This window comes from Stylophora pistillata, chromosome 12, assembly GCF_964205215.1.
Source record: "Stylophora pistillata chromosome 12, jaStyPist1.2, whole genome shotgun sequence".
Lineage (NCBI taxonomy): Eukaryota > Metazoa > Cnidaria > Anthozoa > Scleractinia > Pocilloporidae > Stylophora > Stylophora pistillata.
In genome coordinates this window covers 15,422,596-15,441,936 of record NC_142530.1, presented here as the reverse complement: position 1 = coordinate 15,441,936, position 19,341 = coordinate 15,422,596, and the positions used below count along the sequence as shown (strand labels likewise).

The 19,341-nt window shown below is 38.3% G+C and overlaps 3 protein-coding genes across 6 annotated transcripts in view; 1 reads left to right on the top strand and 2 right to left on the bottom strand.

Annotated features, from left to right (window-relative positions):
• Window positions 1–2,313, bottom strand: part of LOC111331219 (dynein heavy chain domain-containing protein 1-like) — a 50,449-nt gene extending 48,136 nt beyond the window's left edge. Inside the window, exon 1 of the mRNA XM_022936278.2 lies at window positions 64–2,313. Within this exon, the coding sequence (XP_022792013.2) occupies window positions 64–2,145 (2,082 nt within the window). The 5' untranslated portion in view covers window positions 2,146–2,313. The remainder of the gene's footprint in view (window positions 1–63) is intronic.
• Window positions 2,314–2,389: 76 nt separating this feature from the next.
• On the top strand, window positions 2,390–9,616 carry LOC111331236 (tRNA (adenine(58)-N(1))-methyltransferase catalytic subunit TRMT61A). Of its 2 annotated transcripts, none has more exons than XM_088740376.1 (10): window positions 2,390–2,545; window positions 2,928–3,035; window positions 3,789–3,930; window positions 5,097–5,199; window positions 5,332–5,429; window positions 6,218–6,276; window positions 7,433–7,520; window positions 7,845–7,924; window positions 8,038–8,121; window positions 9,107–9,616. In XM_088740376.1, the coding sequence occupies exons 1-10, from the start codon at window positions 2,486–2,488 to the stop codon at window positions 9,464–9,466; spliced, it is 1,182 nt and encodes a 393-aa protein (XP_088596502.1). In that variant the 5' UTR covers window positions 2,390–2,485; the 3' UTR covers window positions 9,467–9,616. The 2 variants fall into 2 exon arrangements, with proteins under 2 accessions (XP_088596502.1, XP_022792038.2); XM_022936303.2 differs by having other exon boundaries at window positions 3,768–3,930.
• LOC111331235 (gamma-aminobutyric acid receptor subunit beta-2) lies at window positions 9,489–18,988 on the bottom strand. Of its 3 annotated transcripts, none has more exons than XM_088740374.1 (10): window positions 18,833–18,988; window positions 17,033–17,118; window positions 15,977–16,044; window positions 15,304–15,521; window positions 14,134–14,216; window positions 13,329–13,475; window positions 12,296–12,510; window positions 11,616–11,831; window positions 10,759–11,022; window positions 9,489–10,135 (listed from the first exon to the last, which is right to left on the bottom strand). In XM_088740374.1, the coding sequence occupies exons 1-9, from the start codon at window positions 18,898–18,900 to the stop codon at window positions 10,765–10,767; spliced, it is 1,359 nt and encodes a 452-aa protein (XP_088596500.1). In that variant the 5' UTR covers window positions 18,901–18,988; the 3' UTR covers window positions 9,489–10,135; window positions 10,759–10,764. The 3 variants fall into 3 exon arrangements, with proteins under 3 accessions (XP_088596500.1, XP_088596501.1, XP_022792036.2); XM_088740375.1 differs by having other exon boundaries at window positions 9,489–10,141; window positions 10,760–11,022; XM_022936301.2 differs by having other exon boundaries at window positions 9,489–11,022.
• Between the last annotated feature and the right edge of the window lie 353 nt (window positions 18,989–19,341).

Sequence of the window (19,341 nt, the reverse complement as noted above, 5' to 3'; positions counted from 1 at the left end):
ATACCTCAACAATAATTCAAATAATATTTTAACTAAAAAGGTACCCCTGTATTTAATTCTTACCATATTCAATTTGGTAGACATGGGTTGTTGTCCACCAGTCAATAATGTTTCAGATTGTTTTTCAGAACTAAATACCAACTTTTCAATGTCACTGAGTCTGTCTCCAGTTTTTGCTAACCCTTGTTTCATGGAGTCACTAGCCACAAAATCATTTGGTTCACTACAACCCACTTGAACATCCGCTTCATTCTCCGCTTTCTCCTGAAAATGTTTGGCATTGCTTCCTAGCTCCATTGGATGTGAAAGATTACAGGCAGCACTTATAACACAACCCACTGCAACAGACACAGCATGAGAAAACTGCTTCACAGATGGTGACAAAGTAAGCTTGTGGTCATCCCCAAACACAATTTTAGCTGAAAAAAGCCCATCCCTTTCGGGTCGTGGGCCAAGCATTGCTTCATCCACAAATCTAGAAATGTTCTTTTGAACTAATTTCAAAAGATTCGAAACTATAATGCGGTCCACCAGACATACAAAGGTTCCAAGTCTTTTAATCTCGTCTTGAGCAAGCTTCAGATTGTGTTGTCTCACTGCTCTCTTCTTCTTTGCAACTGCAAGTGATTCCTGATAATTATGGCGGTGACTTTTAACCTGCCCTTTGCAGTATTCTAAATACTCAAAACAACTCTCCTGTGTTTTAGCTATGATCATTTGGCAGTAACTGAAAAACTTTTCTATGTATTTGTGCCCTGTGCCACAAGTTTTGAAAATAGTGTCCTCAAATTCCCCCAGGGAATAAGAGAAATTGATCTGAAATGGTAGAAAAGTGACCTTTTCCAAGTCTTGAAGGAGACTTGAAATCCTAATTAAAGCTGATCCAAAACTGGGGACATTTGAAATGAGAGACTTCTCAATCTCTGCCTCAACTTTAAGAAACTGACTGAATTTCTTTATGTTCTTCCACTTCCTGAACATTTTGGTGATGACAAAGTTCTTGAAAAAACCAATACTTGAAATCGCTTTAAACAAGCATGCTTCTCTGTACCATTCTGCTAATGACTGTGTCTCTGATGGACCAACAGGATTCACATGCAAAACACAATGTGATGAAATCACATAATGTTCAGGATTCACTTTTTCCTCAGGGACAACCACCAGGTTATATGGATCATACCGTAATGAAGGTGCAACATTCAAAAAGGCAAAGTTTTCTTGACCAAGGAATCGTCCTTTGACAAAATTTTCTACCACTTCTTTGCCAGTCTTTCCCAGCATCCCTCTCTTAACATTGCTCTGTTGAGTGACCTTCCCTGATTCAGAGAATGGTATCCTGATGACAGGAAAACTTGGTGACCTCCTTGGTGTGGATGGTGGAGTGGGAACGTGTGTTTGTGGTAGATCAATATCCAATGCTAATGCAGTTGTTCCTAAGGACCCTCCTAATGTGGCTTCTCTGATAGCTATCTCTCGCACTACTCCTGGAAGAGCTCTTTTGAGATCTTCCATACACAACGACTTAGGACCATAACTTTTTGCTTCTCCATCTGAATGATCAAACATGTATGTGGTACCCCCAGGAAAAATTGGCACCCCACGAGGGATTTTTACACCTTTGTATGATGATGGCTGGAGTCCCCTTGGGGTAAATAGACTATCCACAGAAGTTTCAGTTGGAAATGGGATAGCTTGTTGTCTAACACCTCCATGAGGAGCAGATAACTCGTTAGGAAAGACAGCCAACAGTTTCTCTTTCACAAAGCTGTAATCATTTTCATCCCCGCTTGCATTGATTTTAACGTAAGCACGTTCGACGTAATGCCTTATTTGTGGAGTTCCAGTTAAAAAATGCGAATATGGCTTGATAATATCCAGAACTTCGCAGAGGTGATACCAGGACTGTTTCGTGTTTAGCTGCAAAGCGTTCACGAAACTCCGTGAAACTTGTTGCTGCAAGATTTGAACATCGCCATCTTCCAATTCGTCGCTACTCATAGGCCGAGAACTAAGCCTCTCTCGATCGCTAGTATCACTCAAGCCTGAAGAAGTAGTAATGGTGGGTTGGGAGACCAAGCTCCTTGAATCTCCGATAGCTGGAAGTTTCGGCTGCGAAAAGGCCACCTCGCTAATTTGATCAGACATTTTGATAGTTTCTGCGCCTTATATTTGTCATGCTCTTCTTGAAGAAGTTCGACGATAGCTCTTTATCTCCACTGTACATCATCACCACCTCAGTAGCAATTATTTCATTATGATTTTTTTAGATGAAAGTCAACGTCAAGTTTGACTTTTCCTTCAAAATCCGCCATATTTGTGTACCTTTCGCGGTTAGCAACTGTTTAAAGTTCCCAGCATTCAAGGCAGTCGTTACCATGTACAGACGGAACATACACTCAGCGGGTTTCCACAGGAGAAGCAGCCAAATTTTCGCTTTCTTCAAGGAAGTAGAGTTGATAATTATTAAAGAATTAATTTATTAGCCATGAGTTTTGCCGAATATAAAGAGCGGATATCTGAAGGGGATACTGTTATTCTATTCCTTGTAAGTATATAATTCATTGTGATATTCAAATCTAACAAAATGAAGATGTCTGGATTACAGCTGAATAAACGTCACTGATTGCACGTGTACGTATGTTTGCCACGCTGGGCTACATGTAGTTGATGTTATTACACCGAGGATTTACGACATGGCTTTCATAATTTGAGATGAAACTATATATGATCTAGGTAACTGATAAGGTTAGCTACGATCGCTGGCGAATCCCTTCAGCACCGGCTTATTTTACAATGCTTATTGAAATAATTATGTATGAAAATGGTAATATCAGGTCCATTAGAGTTAAATACATGTATTTACGCTCGATACGATTGTACAACCTTTTCGATTTGTTGTTTATGTTTTGTTTTCAATTTACCTCAAGGGTCATAACTCAATGCAAACTTTAACAGTTACACCAGGAAAGGTTCATCAAACAAAATATGGTGCTCTTCCACACTCAGACATGATTGGAAAGAAGTTTGGAACAAAGGTAAACTACATTGTCGCTACATGGACTATTATACTGACCCTGGATTTTTTGAAGTGCCTTATGGAAGACAAGATTAGCTTAGCTTTAAGTGTATTAGTCAGTCCATAGGTAAGATACTTAGATGTACTGTGGCGTGCCACAGTGACTCTCTCCACCCATGTAGGGGTATAGAATGGTACTAGCGAGCTGGCCGTGGAAACCTGAAAATATGCTGGAAGGGGGGGGGGTGGGGTGGTGGGTTTTTCTGCAACAGACTTGCACCTCATGTAGAATGAAGATACTGTGGGAACCAAGGCAGCTCGTACTCATTGATTCTGTGGGAAAACCGACTATGTTAATTTTTACTTGGAGTCATGACTTCTAGACTAAGGGCGACAAGGTCCATACTTTATCACCAAGAGCCAAAGAGTTTCCCATGCTGCCTGAGCATATTCAGTCAATAAGCATCTTGTGGGTCATTATATAGGACTCATTGTGGCTTTTTATGGCCCAATTACTTAGTCCTGTTCAGCCCTGGTACAAAGATTTTTTTATAATGCTTTTGCAATAAAAATGCTTCTCAGGGGCCATGTAATGGTCTGTGTGATTTTAGTTGATTAGTGCTACACAAACTGGGAAAAGGTATTCAGCAGTTATCAGTCACATGATAGAATTTGTCAAGCCAAAGTGATATTTAGAACTATTTTTTTCAGTTGATTAATTATTATGTTTTATATAAATAATCAATTTTAGATGTTTTCACTGAACAAAAAGGGTTGGGTCTATCTTCTTCATCCAACACCTGAGCTATGGACAGTAAACCTTCCACACAGAACACAGATTCTCTATTCTACAGACATCAGTATGGTCATTCTACAGTTGGCGCTTAAACCTGGCTCTGTTGTTGTTGAGTCTGGTGAGCATAATTCTTAATTCTTTAATTCCTTTGTGTGACCAAAACCAAATTTCTCCTCACAATAATTATCAGTACAATGTAAAGCAGACAAGTGGTAAGAATAAAGAAAAATGTCAGATAGAGGATATTAAGTTGATCCAAAACCAATTTCTCTTAACTAACATCATAAGAATTATATTGTAGAAAGTAAGGAGAATTGCTATTAAGATCTGGCAATGAAAGGGTTAAATGCCAGCATTGATTGAGATCCTTCTCCCATATTTTCAAAATATTTTCATGGGTCTTGATATTGAAAAAGAAAGTTTCACCAGGGATAGAATTGAATTATTGCAAAAAAGTTCCACAGTTCCACTGGTTCTGCGTACCCACTCACTTTACCCTTCTGCTATATCTACATGTTACTGGTTATTTCAGAACTCAATATTATGAGAGACTACCCGAGTATCAGGTACCAAGAGAATGTTGTAGATGTATGGGGAGGATTTATAATCATGACTGTGCAGGGCTGTAGTTTGGTTGACATTCTTTTTGTACCTGATACTGGTTTGGTATCCTCACGGCAGCAGGTGGAACTGCTGGATTTTTATGAAGAAGCCCTTCATCGCAGTGAGTAGCAGAGCTGTTAGTGAGAATTAGGTCCCCTTAGAGTGATTTGAACAGTTGTGGAGTGCCTTTCCCTTTAAACACTTCATTATCTCTCAATTTTCTCTATTCCATAGCTCATGCAGCTCTGTTAGGAAGAGTAGAAATTTATATATTTGGTAATTTTTTTTGTCTTCCTCCCTTTTTAATTTGTTTATTTATTTATAGTTTTACAACTTACAAATACAACAACTATAAATAATAAAAAATACAATACAACCATATAATTATTATAAGTAATAAAAGGATGAAGAAAATTATATGCCTTGGTTAGTCTGTTAAAGAGTCCATAACCCAGTAATTTTACAATTAGAGTGTCATGCCTGTTAAAATTATTGAACAGAGAGATAGCATGCCTTTACAAAGAAATTTTGATTTGTAACATGCAATCTGGGGATTGATGAAGAGAAATCTTATTAGTTTGCCACTCTTTTCAAAATCTCGTTTAAAATGGTTTAATCTTAGATTTGCGAAAACTTACCACTGGTAATTTGCTTCTCTTTTTTTTTTTTTTACATCACTAGGAACTGGAAGTGGTTCAATGTCTCATTGTTTAATAAGGACAATTGCTCCATCTGGTCATCTTCACACATTTGAATTCCATTCAGAAAGAGCTGAAACGGCCAGGTCAGTTTAAAACACTCCCAAGGTTGATATAACTATGACTTGGTTAAGTTGATTTCTTGGACATCATTCTCTACCATCAGAGGCATCAACTGTTTGGTTTATCATGTTTCAATCACTTTTGACTCTTGACAGGAAAGAATTTGAGGAACACAAGATTAGTCATCTGGTAACTGTAAGATGTCGTGATGTTTGCAAGGAAGGATTTGAGCTTCATCAAGTTGCAGATGCAGGTAGGTGTAGAACTGGGCATTATGGAAGGGGAATTTTTTATTGTATAATTTAGATGTGATAATTTACAAATCATTGCAGTAAAAGTTGTCAGGATTTTAAGATTTCTGTTATGTTTTGTTTTGTTTTGTTTTAACGACTTTACCAGGCGTGACTAGACCCGGAAGGATTAGTGCGAAGGGAACACAAAGTCCATGCTAGGCACCACCCCTCCCCCCAATTCACCCTGGATAGACACTGCACAAAGATAGACCACAACATCTCTTTCAACTGTTTATTATTAATTTATTTACAGTATTATTGGTTTATTACTGTGCATTTCGCATTTGCTGTTTTCTAATGATCTGATTATGGTGCTTTTCAAAGTCTCAGATAAAAATTACTTGGTTTGAGCAAGAATGTTGAGTTGGCATCCAAAGCAAAGTAAAAGAACAAAGCAAACTTTTGATTTGTTTTTAACTGAACTGGTGTGATGAGAATTTGTGAATGGTGAGCTGTGATTTTTACTCTGTAGAGAGAAATGACTGACTTTGAAAATGTCAACCTTGGAGATGTGAAAAGAATCCTCCTGTAGCATAATTTATATCTTTTGCATTTTTAGAATTGTACTTTAATGTTTATCCTTTCTTTTCAAATTTACTTCTTAATATAGTGTCCCCAATTAGCATCATTATGATGCCAGACATATTTGACACTCAAATAAAGATACTTACTTAATCCAATGTTTGTTTAAGGGCTTTTTTTTGTCATTCAGTTAGCTTAACAAACTGGCATCCCATTTTTGTTTTAGTCTTTCTTGATTTACCTGCTCCATGGGATGCAGTAAAACACTCGAAAGAAGCCATCAAAGTGAGTAGTTCTCCAATTATTATCAATCATGGTAACCAACAAATTAGGAGGTACAAATGTTTATGTGTATGTACCTGATTGACCACTCCTCCAGTGGGGCTTTTTATGGCCAATACAAACAAACTGAAACATTGTGAAACTAGGAGGCAGACCAGGTGGCCAATTATGCAAATTGTAGCAGAGTAGTTGAACTTGGGACAGCTGAGAACAAATCAAGTGAGTTGTAGGGCTTGGTGGAGGGTTTGAACTGAGGTCCAACAGGTACAACTTTAGCACCCTTACCACCAGACCACACTACACATGCCTATATACCAGGAAAAAGTAGTCCCACATTACTGAATGAAAATGGGAAAAGGGAGTTCAAACGTGATCTTTCTGTTAGCACTTCATTTATTTTCTCCATAAAAAGTTGAGCTGCTTTGATGAGCATTGTAATTGTCTGGGTAACGTCTACAACAAAAATGAAGGTAAAAAACCAAATCTGCTAATTAGCAAATTTTGAAAAGCTAACTGTTGGAAGCATAATTGCCTTTGGTCAGAACAATTACTTTTCATGAAGAGGATCTAAGCACTCAAAGTATCAGCAGTTCAAAACTCAAAATGACTTTTAACTCTTTGTCTCCCAAGATCCCAGCTTGGAAAACTGTCCACCGTACAACTCTTTAGTGGAGGCGGCATGGCCAAGTGGTTAGGGTGCTGGACTTGAAATCCAGTGGCCCGGGTTCAAGTCGTCCACCCTACCACTCACTGGATTTGTTCTCGGTTGCCCCTTGTTCAACTCCTTGGCTGTGCTCTTTAAATAGCCCACTGGTCGTCTCCTGCCAGTAGGGATTTTTAAGCAATTAGATAAAACTTCTTCTTAATACAGTCCACAATGTAAACTACTGGGTTACCAGTATTTGTGTTAGCTATTAAAGTTTTTTTTTCCCCTTATGCTGTTAATTTGGAGAGTTTGGTATTGGATCAAATACTTATCCATGATTAATATTTTCTTTATTCTCATCACTTGTCTGATTGCTTCTGTAATGATATTGTGGGGAATTTCTGTCACTCATGGAAGTAAAAAGTTAAGGTATTCTTTTTGAACTGCCAGACTGCCGCCTTGCATATTTAACTATAACTGATAGCGTTCAACCCATTTTGTGTCTTACACCAGACAGAAGGTGGAAGGATTTGCTCTTTTTCTCCTTGCATTGAACAAGTACAAAGAACCTGTGAATCATTAAGAGCGTGTGGATTTAGAGGTATATTGTAAACAGTTAAAATAAAACATGTAAATTAACAAAAAAGTCACCCTTCTCTCCTCAACTTTCTTCAATGAAGAACATTGACTTTTTCCCCTCTATTACATCTCTCTCAAAAATCATTCTGTACCTTGTTGAAAGTTTTAGTTCGCAACAAAGGCAGACCTTTATTTGCTCATAAGTGTTAGAGTCAGTTGAACATTTCCCCTGCCGTGGGGTGGGTGTAATGTTCTTTTGGCTGCATTACGTGGGAATTATAGGCTTTGTATAGCTATGAATTAGTAATTCAAATAATTTTTTATTTTATTTTTAACCATGCTGTAGACATTAAGGTGATGGAGTGCCTTTCCAGAACGTTCGAAGTGAGAACTGTCCCATTGCAAGTTCCTTTCTTGGGTCCAGAAGTGAGTATTTAGATTTGTATTATTATAATTGTTATTTAGTAAGCATTCCAATGGAAAGACCTTATTTGAGGTTTATTAATTATCCATTTAAAAAAATTATCTGAACGTTTCAGAATCCTCATCCGCCAGGACAAACGTCCAGGGATTTCTCATCACGGAAGAGAAAACTTCAAGAAGAAAGTGTATCCTGTGACGTGGTATCCAATACTTTGTTGTTTCCATTTTATATGTGTGTGTGTTTGTTTGTGTCTTGTTTTTAGCCTACAGTGCAGGCGTCTTATAAGGGCGAGTTAAGGTTATAAACTTGTGATAGTTTATCTGAACTCCCCCACCCCAGCCCCTCTCCTTTTTCTTGACCGTCATTCACCCCCTTGGTACAGAGTACTTTCTTTTCCCTGCCTTCCACTGCCATTAATATCAAAATGGCGGCTACTTTTTGCTGAGAAAATACTGAGCACTCGCTCACCTAAATTCCGCCTGCTCTGCAGGCTATCTTGTTTTGGGATCTTCAATATCACGGTAAGTCTTGGAGTATTCCTACAAACGATTAAAGGGGTAAGTTCTCAAGAAACTGTGGTGTTGCGTCGATAGGGGGGATTACAAAAAACATTTGGTTTAATCAACTGAATTAATAATGTAAATTTGCAACCGTAACGAGTTTCTAAAGCCAACGTTTCGAGCGTTAGCCCTTCACCATTTATTCTGACGAAGGGTTGACATTCAAAACGTTAGCTTGAGACATTCGTTACGGTGGCTAATTTACGTTATTAAAAACTGAATCATTGGATAATGCAATTCAAGACTTTTTAATGGCTTAGCCATTATGGTATATGAGCCAATAATTATACCATAATCTACAAATATGGTAAGCGTCCGCGTCGGGTTAAAATTAAAAGGGAGCAAAAAAATTTAAGATTTGGTAAGATTTGTCTAATATCTTGGGGGCATTTTTAATAAAACAATTATTCCACTCGTGTTTGTTGGATATGAGATGATTATAGCCAACTCGGTGCTACGCGCCTCGTTGGCTATCTATCATCTCATATCCAACGTGCACTTATGGAACAATTGTTAATTATCGACTCTGTTGATAAAACCAAATTATCTTGTAACCGTATTCCTGTGTAGAGCTCTCATCCCTAATGACGCTTTCTTTTCATTTTTCTCTCCTCATTTGGGTAGCCCTCTTCAACATTGCAAGATGGCCACGTAAATATGAAATCGGTGGAATATTTACCGGTTGAAAACACTCCCAGTGATTCGAAGAGCCCCACAGATAACGCTGAACACAAAAGCGAAATATCGAATAGGATAGTCACGGAAAAATATGCGCTAAGCCCTAGTAAACACATCACGGACACAGACCCTGATTCCGGACTAGTGCGGAACGTTAGAGCAGTGATGTCACAGAAAACTAACAAAGCGAACATTCTGACGGGAAGGCCGCTGAAGGAGATGACAGGACATACGGGATACTTGACATTTGCTACGCTTTATGCTCATGTCACGAGTAATAATGGAAGAGCCGACGAAGGAAAGTAATAAACTAGTCAATACACATGGCTGTGTTTGTATTTCCTTTGTTTCTTTAACTCCATAATACGATGATAACTTCCAGCTAAAGCTTGTATTATTTTCTCTATATATAACAAATATCCTTCCCATGCAAAATAAACTGTGTTTACAATTTGATATTACCGTTACGGTATATTACTGTTTACCTAAGATATAGGCTGATACAGTGTACTGAAAGTCAATTCTTTACCTGGTTAGGTCCTTGTAAGACCCACTCTCTAACATCCTCCTTTCAATAGAGGTTTTGCACAGCAGCCATGTTGGATGGCAGGAACAATAGATTATTTTACCCATGGGAGAAATATTTCTTTCTTATGCAAAATATTTTCATTGTTCCTGCCATCCAACATGGCTGCTGTGCAAAACCTCTATTAAGGAGGAATCTTTCTAATATTGACACTAATAGATTTTAACTCTCCACAAACCTTGGTCGCTTCGATTTATGTACTGTTAGCTCCAGAACAAAGGCCAAACGAAGTATTTGATCAAACTTCAGTTTCATATCTCGGTTATTGAGAACTAACTCATCGGTGCTTTAGCGCATTAGTCCATGCATAATTAAGTCGTCACGTAATATCTTTTAAACTTAAATCTTGAGTCTGGCACGGACGGTTATTTGAGACTCCAGGGTGTAGTCTAACCCTTCAAAAATTGAATGTGGTAAACATTCGACTATGGACGCTGCCAGTTTGAGTTTTGCTAAGCGACCTGGCCGCTGACCTGGGAGGCGCTTGATCTTACTCGTCGTTTCGCAATGTTTTGCGATCTTTCTAAAATTATTGGGAACTTTTCAAATACACATTCTTGACTCAAATTACGATCATTTGTCTTTGGGTTTGTGATGACTAATACACTACGGATTTTTTTATTTTGAGTTGTTTTCAAAATGGCAGCGAATTTCTTAATACCACTTTACTCTTTGGAATCTCAACGCAATACGTTATTAACTGTTTTACACATAGCGTAACGGTGGGTGGAGCATGATTTCTCTTAAATACATGCTTAGTTCATCGTTTGTATCAATTAAAAACGTCTTTTCAATTTTGAACAGCCCTGCTGTTCTTATCGCCATGCTTGATCGGAAATTGTAACTTCGTAAAGGCTTTAATTGAGATGCCGAATTCATCATGTGCCGAACTAGGCATAAATTACACTCAAGTACGTAAAAATATGAGAAACGTATGAAAAAAAGTTTTTGGACAAACAGCGCATTAAATCTCCACAATTGCCTCCTGTTTGTGAGCTTACTTAAAACTGACCTGCAGTTACGTATCGCGGGCTACAGCGATCCAATAAACGATGTTAAATACACCAAAGCTGATGGGGAACACTATCAAGGACAGTTCGTCAACAGCTAAGACAGCTTCCTCTGTATACAAACGCTTCTTCCACTCCGCGAGGCTCCGCCATTTGCTTCGCTCAGGTTTTTTTTCTTGAGGATCATTTATCATCAGCTCTTGTTCCATTTTTGCGAACTCCATCATTTCTAGCTGAGTGCTGCAGATCTTGTCTGGATTACATCTCTGTACATAGAAACAGCAGCAATGTGACCTCATTAATGAATATTTGAATTTTTTTTTTCTTCCTTCCCCTCCTTGGATACCTTTTCCTAACGATTGAGTACGTACAGGAATAATACTTTTTGCATGCTTCATTCTTAATTTACTACTTCGTTTACTGTAAGTTAATACCTCATATCAAGGAGAGACCTTCAACCCACCCCAGTGATTTCTATCCCCTCCCCCCTCAAGACCAGTTATACAATGCATTGAACACCCCCCTGAACTGAGTTGACCCGATGTGTTCCACAGGGAGGTCTTTGTCCCACGCTCGTCACTAGACGAAAAACATCTTTCTACCCGTTTCTTTACCGAGCTCAACGCTTACCACCTTTCTTATTCTTCGCAGAGGAATTGTCGGCAAGCAAATTAAAAGGTCCGACAAGAACTGACATCTTTTCTCCTTAGGAACGAAAACTGCGTGTGAACACTTTGCATTTATCCTAAAACTCTACATATACTACCCATTTCATCTAACCAAAAAGTTGGATTATAATTTTGGGATGAAAATCCGATTTCCCAGTTAAAAAATTGCCTTTTCGCATCATTTCACTTACTCTGTTTGCAACCCCATCTCCGTTTCTCCATTGCTTGCTAACATCACAGGCGTCTTCGTTATTAGGTTTGTGGTTATTCCTCTCTAACTCTTGGATTTTCTGATATTTTTTCATTCTGGACGCTAAAAATAACACAATCGAGTACTCTCCTAGTGAAGCGAACACGAACAGAAAACATCCAATGAGGTACTTGTCGATGGTTTTTGTATAGTTTACCTGCATAGGATCAAAACAGACATTTCTTAATTCTAGCTTTCCTTTGCTTTTTTTACTGTAGTCTTTCTTTCTTTTCCTTTGTACGATTTTCTTGTTTGTGCAAATGAATGACTTTCGGGCCGGTCATATACATTGTGTAACGAATAAAGTAGGGCGCAGCCTGTCAATCAATCAGTAAAATAATAGTACTACAAGTCATCAGTCAGCTTTTCATTCAGCTCTTCAGCTAGTATGCATTAAACCAGTTAGTCAGTCAAACTCTGAGTTGTGCAGTTAGTCCGTGAGTGAGTCAATCAGAGAGTCATTTGACGAGTGAGTTACGCACTCAACCATTCAGTTAATCAGTAAATCAGTCTAACAGTGCACCGGTCCGCCAGTCAGTTAAACAAGTCAACACACTAAACATTGGTTGAGCTCCACTTCTATAACACTAAAAACCAAATATAATTTTCATCACACGTTACCTTTGGCATAGAGTTGTTAAGCATATTGAGGATGGTGACGACAGTAAGGACAGCGGTAACTCCCAGGGTTACACGCGCAGGAGGAGAACTGCGGGGCAGCACGAAAGTGATCCAAGAAATGATAACAATTAATGCACATGGTGCATAAACGTGGACGAAGAAATAACTGGACATTCGCTCAAAAGTAAATGTCGCCTTTATGAAGGACCAGTTCCCTAGAGTAAGATTTAAAGGGAATTCAATCAGTTTTACCATTTAGTTTTACTAGTCTTACGTAAAAAATCATCGGTAAATGATCGTAACCTATCAATTTATGTCATTGCAATGCCGTGTACTGCGATTTTTCTGTTAGGCGAAGCCAATATATTCCAACAATGAATTCCCAGTTTCTATTAATTTTTGCCACACCATTTCTTGGGAATGGTAACAAAAAGTTCTTTCACCACTTTCCAGTTTGTTGATTTTTGCGTCTCATTTTATTTAGAGGTCAAAATGAGACATTACTGACATAACTGAAATACTTGAACAGTCTACATGTAAACTTTCAAACCAACAATTTTCACCGACAAAGAGCTTACAATTTCGTAAAACAGCTTTGCCTAAAAAATAATAATAATTATGGTGATAATAATATTAATAGGGAGTTCTAGAGCGCCATATCCATTGGCTCCTGGCACTTTACAACTGAGTATTTCAGATCGAAAATTTTTTATATTGAAAATTACATCAACAATCAAACACAAATGTATAAAAGTACAAGTTAATTAATCTAAAATTAAGATTAAAATTATAATTAAATAAAGATTAAAAATCAAAATTCTTATCGCAATATTAAGGCTATATACATTATTCTAGCAGAACTTTAATTAAAATGTTATTTACATAAGAAAGTCTTTAAAGAAGTTTTAAATTTTGCAATGTCATCATGATTACGTATGGGTTCTGGCAGTGAGTTCCAAATTATAGGTAAAATAAGATATTCGTTCATTTATAATTAGCATGCTTGTTATGAAAGTTTTATTTATTCACTCACCAACAACATATTTATTAAAACTCTTTGTCAAATCCAGCCCGACTAGATTGTATTGGGGCAACATTTTCAAGTTGGCGGGAACAAACGACATCCCATCCGTGAGGTCCTGTTCCCATCGAAATCTGATGTGGTCAGCACTGTAACCGTCTGTTGAGAGAAAAAAATCACGTGGGGGATTGGTAAATTAATGCTTGAACCATAAAGAAGGTCAGCAGCAGAATCAGCAACTATAGGTTACCATCATCATCATTATCATTTGATCCTGTAGAGTTATCTTTCCGAGTGAGAGTAGTCCTGAGAAGGACTGTTGTCGGCAGTGCTGACTGACGTTTCGACAAACTGAGGGGAAGTCATGGTCAGAGTCGAGTGAAGAATTGTTTTCGGTCGAGTGCTATCGTCATCATTATCATTATCGTCCTACCCATCAATCATCGTGGTCTGCATTAGAGTCATCTTAAAAGTCAACATGGTTATCGTCACACAATCGTCATCCTCATTGTCCCGTTATTCTCGTCGTTATTATCTCTGCTGCCACAGATAGCCGACCTCAACATCATCATATCAAATACCTTGGTTTTACTTAGAAACGTATATCCATGACATGTCAACTTATTGTAATGAGAAATTCGCGGTTTGTTTCCTTGGAACTCGTTAGCAAAACACTATTTTTTAGAAGTGTCACTCATGAAAGTTAGAACGAATGAGAAATTTCTAGTGCGCGGTGTCTAAATTAAAGATGTCCTCATCATTTAAGACATTGTTTCTAATCATTAGCATTTTTATTTGAATTTTCAGAAGTACTCACAACTCTCAATTGTCAAAGGACAGTGTTGAGTGTCCATAGGAAACTTCCTGAGATCCATTGGACAGGCTGCTTTTATTGTGATTCTGGAAAGGCAAAAAGAGTTGGCTATGCTGACTTCCAATTAAAGAAATCATTCCTATTTTGACCTGCGCATGAGATATAAATAAAGAAACGATGCTCATGAGTGAGTTCCAGTTGATGATCGCGCACAACTGGTACCTGGCAAGCTCAGTTTCGAATCCCGTCGAAGCCTGAATTTTTGAAGTTTCTTTTAACCTTTTGACCCCCAGGAGAAATTAGCATTTAATATCACTACTGAATAAGAAAAAAACCAAGATCACGAGAATAAAAAAAATGACCACCATCTACGGAAACTCGTGGTTTTCCTTGTCAGAACCTTGGTAAAAAAACATATTTGAACAGTATGGAGAATATGCATTCTGGGTGTAAAGAGTTATTCGCAGTTTACTTGTGAGGATCATTTCTTTACTCGCGTAAGCGTGTATTTAAACAAACCTTTGAAAGTAATTTTTGTGTTAAGCTGTTGCCTTTGTACGCAGCTGACTTCTAGGAGCACGAAAATTTCATACTGTCTCCTAGGACTGGTTGCTTTTGAGTCCGGCTGATGGTCGATGGACCGTGCATAAATCGTGCGTACAAACTGACCTCGCTTGAGCAAAGCGAGCTGGTGAGAGGTCTGCTAATAATCTAGAACTAAAGAGACCACTTGCAAACCTTTCGCCAGCAAGCGTTACTCAAGGCTTCAAATTTATTCGCGGGCAAAGAATCTCTCATAGGTTAACAGACGGATGAACAAAAAAGTTTGTTGCTCAGGGCACAACTTCTTTTTGTTGTTAACATGTCATTAACTCTGATTAGCTATCGAACAAGGTTTTTCGAAAATAAGTAACGTTGAACTAGTCAAAAATAAATTCGTTAGTCTTCTCATACGTGTTCTCAATCAGGACTAGCTCTATAATTTGGATATATCAACAAAGTTGAATTGGTAAATTGGCCACCGTAACGATTACAAAAAGCTGACGTTTCGAGCGTTAGCCCTTCGTCGTTACCCCCCACAGACGCAGCCCCAAAAAGTTTCTTTAGAAACTATCAGCCTTTAATCACGACTAGCTATAGTCACAAAAACTGCGAGGATTCCCCAGGGTTTACCTAGCATTGTAATGTACAATTCCACCAGGCATGATCATAATCATCACGTTGTCCTTGGTGACTTTGTGAAAAGATCCGTGTTTTGCGTTCACAAAGTAAGTGTCTGGCATCCAGATGCGGTCCATCACAAAGGTGCTTAGAAACATGGTTTGTTTGAGGCCATGATCAAGACGCTCGTCTCTCCAAGCTTGACGAAAAAAGATGTCCAGTGAGAAGTCCTTTCGGAAGGAAACAAGTGCATGGAATGTTGTCAGAATATCGATCTCCATTGTTCACATAGGCGCTGTTAATTTTCTCAAGAGAAATTATCCAGGAAATGTCTCCTGCCACCATTGGCAACCTGAACGAAGACATTCTCTTAAAACTTCTAAAAAAAGGCTTAATAGCGACGCACCTGCCCCATGTTCCTTGCCCTGTCCCCCCTCGTTTTGAGCGACTGCGAATTTTGATCTATCTATTCTAAGGACAAGTTAACCTAACGAAAGCAGAAGCTTTCTGTCTTAGTTTCTTTTTCTTGTTGCAAGTTTTGATGAGCAGTGCAACTGATTACTGCTGGTACTAACAGTGCAGTCCCTCTGTCAATATCAATTTGCGAAAAAAACAGCCATTAAAACCGAAAATGAGCGACTGTGCTTAAATGAGCGACTCTAGCTAGTAAGTTTTCATTACCTACCATATCAATCACATTAATGGTATCGATGGAGAGAACCCAGAAACCAACTGTCACATCCACTGGACCACCTGTCGATCAATCCACAATCAATCAATCAATCAATCAATCAGACATGGTTTAATGCTACTCTGGTTTGAGGATTTAATGAATGTAACCGAGAAATTGCAAGTCATAGACCCAACGTTTCGACACACCTGTCTTGTGCCTTCATCGGAAGTGATCTAGTCGTTGCAACAAGAGGTCCTTTTTTATGCTCAGTGATTAGCAGCCCTTTTTTCTGAAGAGGTAAATAACCGCTAATATCACGATTTAAAGGAGCGGGGCAGAGTTAATATGCCAGGCTTCCAAACAAAAGCGCTGGTGGTAGCGCCGATTAATGGTGATAATTTTTTAATTATCCCACCTAGTTGCATGGTTAGTTAGGCACGTGTGATCTAACAAAGCTGAGTTTACTTTTTATCAAAAGAAGACCGCTTTTTGATGCTCTTTCAAACATGTACCAAAATGACGTTTGTCTGTCCTTAACGAAATCTCTGGATTCTAGGTCGGCCCGCTTGGGAAAAACTGTGAAAACCCTTGACAGTCAGTTGTTAAGAGGCCTCATTCACTTATAAAATTTTACGATGAATGTATTTTTATGAAATGTGATGCTGTCCATTCCTAATTAAAGTAACTAAAACCTTTATCGTTAAAAACAGAAAAATAAATAGGGTATGATATACATGCGACAAAATTTCAATGCCCTACTCGACAAAAACTGGGGCAGTTGCGGACACTGCCCCACCCGAAATCTATTTTTGCCCGAGTTCAGTTGTTTGAAGGTCGAATAACCGGCCGTCCAACAGATAAATCACAATTCAGCGGACAAGCGTTTGCAAAACACTGCGCTATCCACCGGATAGAGATTTATCCACTAGATTGTTATTCACTCTTTGAACAACCGGGACTAGACATTCGTTTAGATATAAAGAAAGATTAGCCTTTGCTGTCAGCCTTGTTTACCTCATTATTTTGTGGGTACTGAGTTGAGGACAGTGAATTGTATTATAAACTTACCATCATAATTGGGTCTTAACCTTAAATCATAGTGCCCTTTCATCAGGAGCTTGTCGAGAATTTGAGAAACAGTCTTATTACTTGCACTGTAGTTTCGAAAAACAAAACACGGAGTGAGTAATCATTAATCATATTATTCTGTCTAATAAAAAAAAAAAAAGAAGCACCATTTCTAAGCCTAAACTGTGGTTAGATGCAGTAATTCCACTCCAATCTACATATTTCTTCCAATCGCATTTCTATTTCATGATCAGTCAATACCAGTCTAGTCTCTATAAGTTTAATGTTCCTAGTTTATCTTGATGAGCCGGCTCCGTGTTTTCTCTTCAGGAATAAAAAAACAAACAAGTAAAATCCTTTGCACAAAGGTACCGCTGTCTGCGATAGAAATCGCCGTTTAAGAAAACCAGCTGCCCGCTAAGAGTTTCTTAATGCATAATGAAATTTTGAATAACCCATAATTTCACTTTCGGGGTGTTCTTGAAGAAACATCTTGTCCATCTTTCAAATCGTGTCGATCTCAGATTGAACGGTAGGGAAGTTTAATTGCCTCAGCTTTCAAATCTATTGGCCAAAGGGAAATTTTAAAGAAATCCTTTTGTCTTCCGTAGACGGGCGAAAAGTTGTTCCTGATCCTGATCATCTGTCTGGACTTTCAATCTTTCAGTCATGGCTTTGTTTGTTAGTAATCCATTTTAATTAGGTCCTTTGTTTTTAAGCTGTTCTACCGGTACTTTTCTTTAAAACCTGTTTCCCGAGTGATGCTACAAGCTGTGCTTAATTACAAGTGCTACATATTGTAAGATTTTCGCAAGAAATCTCGGCAATACCTGAGCATCGTCAGATCTTTGTCAAGCTTCTAAGAAAAGATATGGAAGAACATAGGCTAAAGATGTATATGATCACCATAAATTTCCTCGGCATGAATTAGGGGAAAATCTAAGAGTGAAGTTTCCCTCTCGAAATGCATAAGAGAGTAGCTTTGCTGTATTGATAAGATAACTCGCCTTTTAATGCAGACTGTCAAGCCTTTTTTTTTTTTTTCATTCAGCGTTTAAGCATTGTGTCAAAGGCTTAGTGGCGCGCTGTGATTCTAGTTCCCACGTTCATGAGGAAAACTAGACCTGTTAAAACTATAGTTCCAGTTTTAAATTCCCTTTTTAACGAGGGAGTATTTTTATCCGAAGTAAACCTGAAAATTTTACTTCCTTTCCTTTTTATGGCTTCCACGTTGCTCTTATTCTGGGTTTATCTAGTAATCGGCTCTAAAATTATTTGCCACTCTTTCTTAGTTCCCTGCAGACTCCCCCCCTCCCCCGCTCTTTTCATCCTGTTCTGTTCTGTAAGCCAGCATGAAGCTATTCGCGGCAAGATCATGTGGATATTATAAACGCCAATTCTAAAATAATAAACGAGAGATAATTGTAACAGAGCTCTCCTAAACTGCGGTTGAGGAACGCCTTTTTTTATTGTTAGTTAGGACTGATATTCAGCTCAAAATAGCCCGCTTCCTGTTTAATTGTTATGCTGTTATATCGCCCGCTAATTCATAATGTTTCTTTATCCGCTCGGCTGGTGCGTACTGATTATGTGACGGCCAGACTAGGTTAAAAGCGAGGCTGGCTGGCGCACAAGAATAATAAAATAACACATGCAAGCAGGAAGGACTGCGAACTGCAAGTAATCGAATCAAACTATTACACGCACTAAGCTCTAATGAAGTTAGCGCCGAACAGACGTGTTAAACAATTTATTCCTAAATTCAAAACGTGTTGGATTAAACATTATCGTGTAACCTACCTTGCACTTTCGATGAGGAGAAATCCTAGGAATATAACCCTTAAAGTGAGACCGCTTCGATGCTTCATTGTTCCGATCTTTGTGTTTCGTAAAGTTTGACAACAGTGTGAATCGCCCGTGTGTCGCTTTATGAGGGCTCCTCAAATTTTAGTCCCAGGACTTCACAGTGAAGCAAAATACGATTAAATATAAATTGAAGAAAGCTAACAAAGCCAATAAGAATTAAGCGTTGCTTGTGATTAGTTTCCTAAGGTTCATTATTAATGAAATGTAAAGTTTGAGAACACGTACCGTAGACAAATCAACGCCCCGTTGTCGGTAAAGCCAATAAAAAGTAAACAGATCCATTAATTTTACGAACCCTGACAATGCGTGTAATTCATATTCACAGCAAGCGAAGACTAACGCATTGGAAAGACCGTTGTTTCACCACCACCTTATTTACAAACGTTTGTCTATCGCTTTCAAGATGCATTATTTTGAAGAGTTTGTACTCCACAAATTAATCA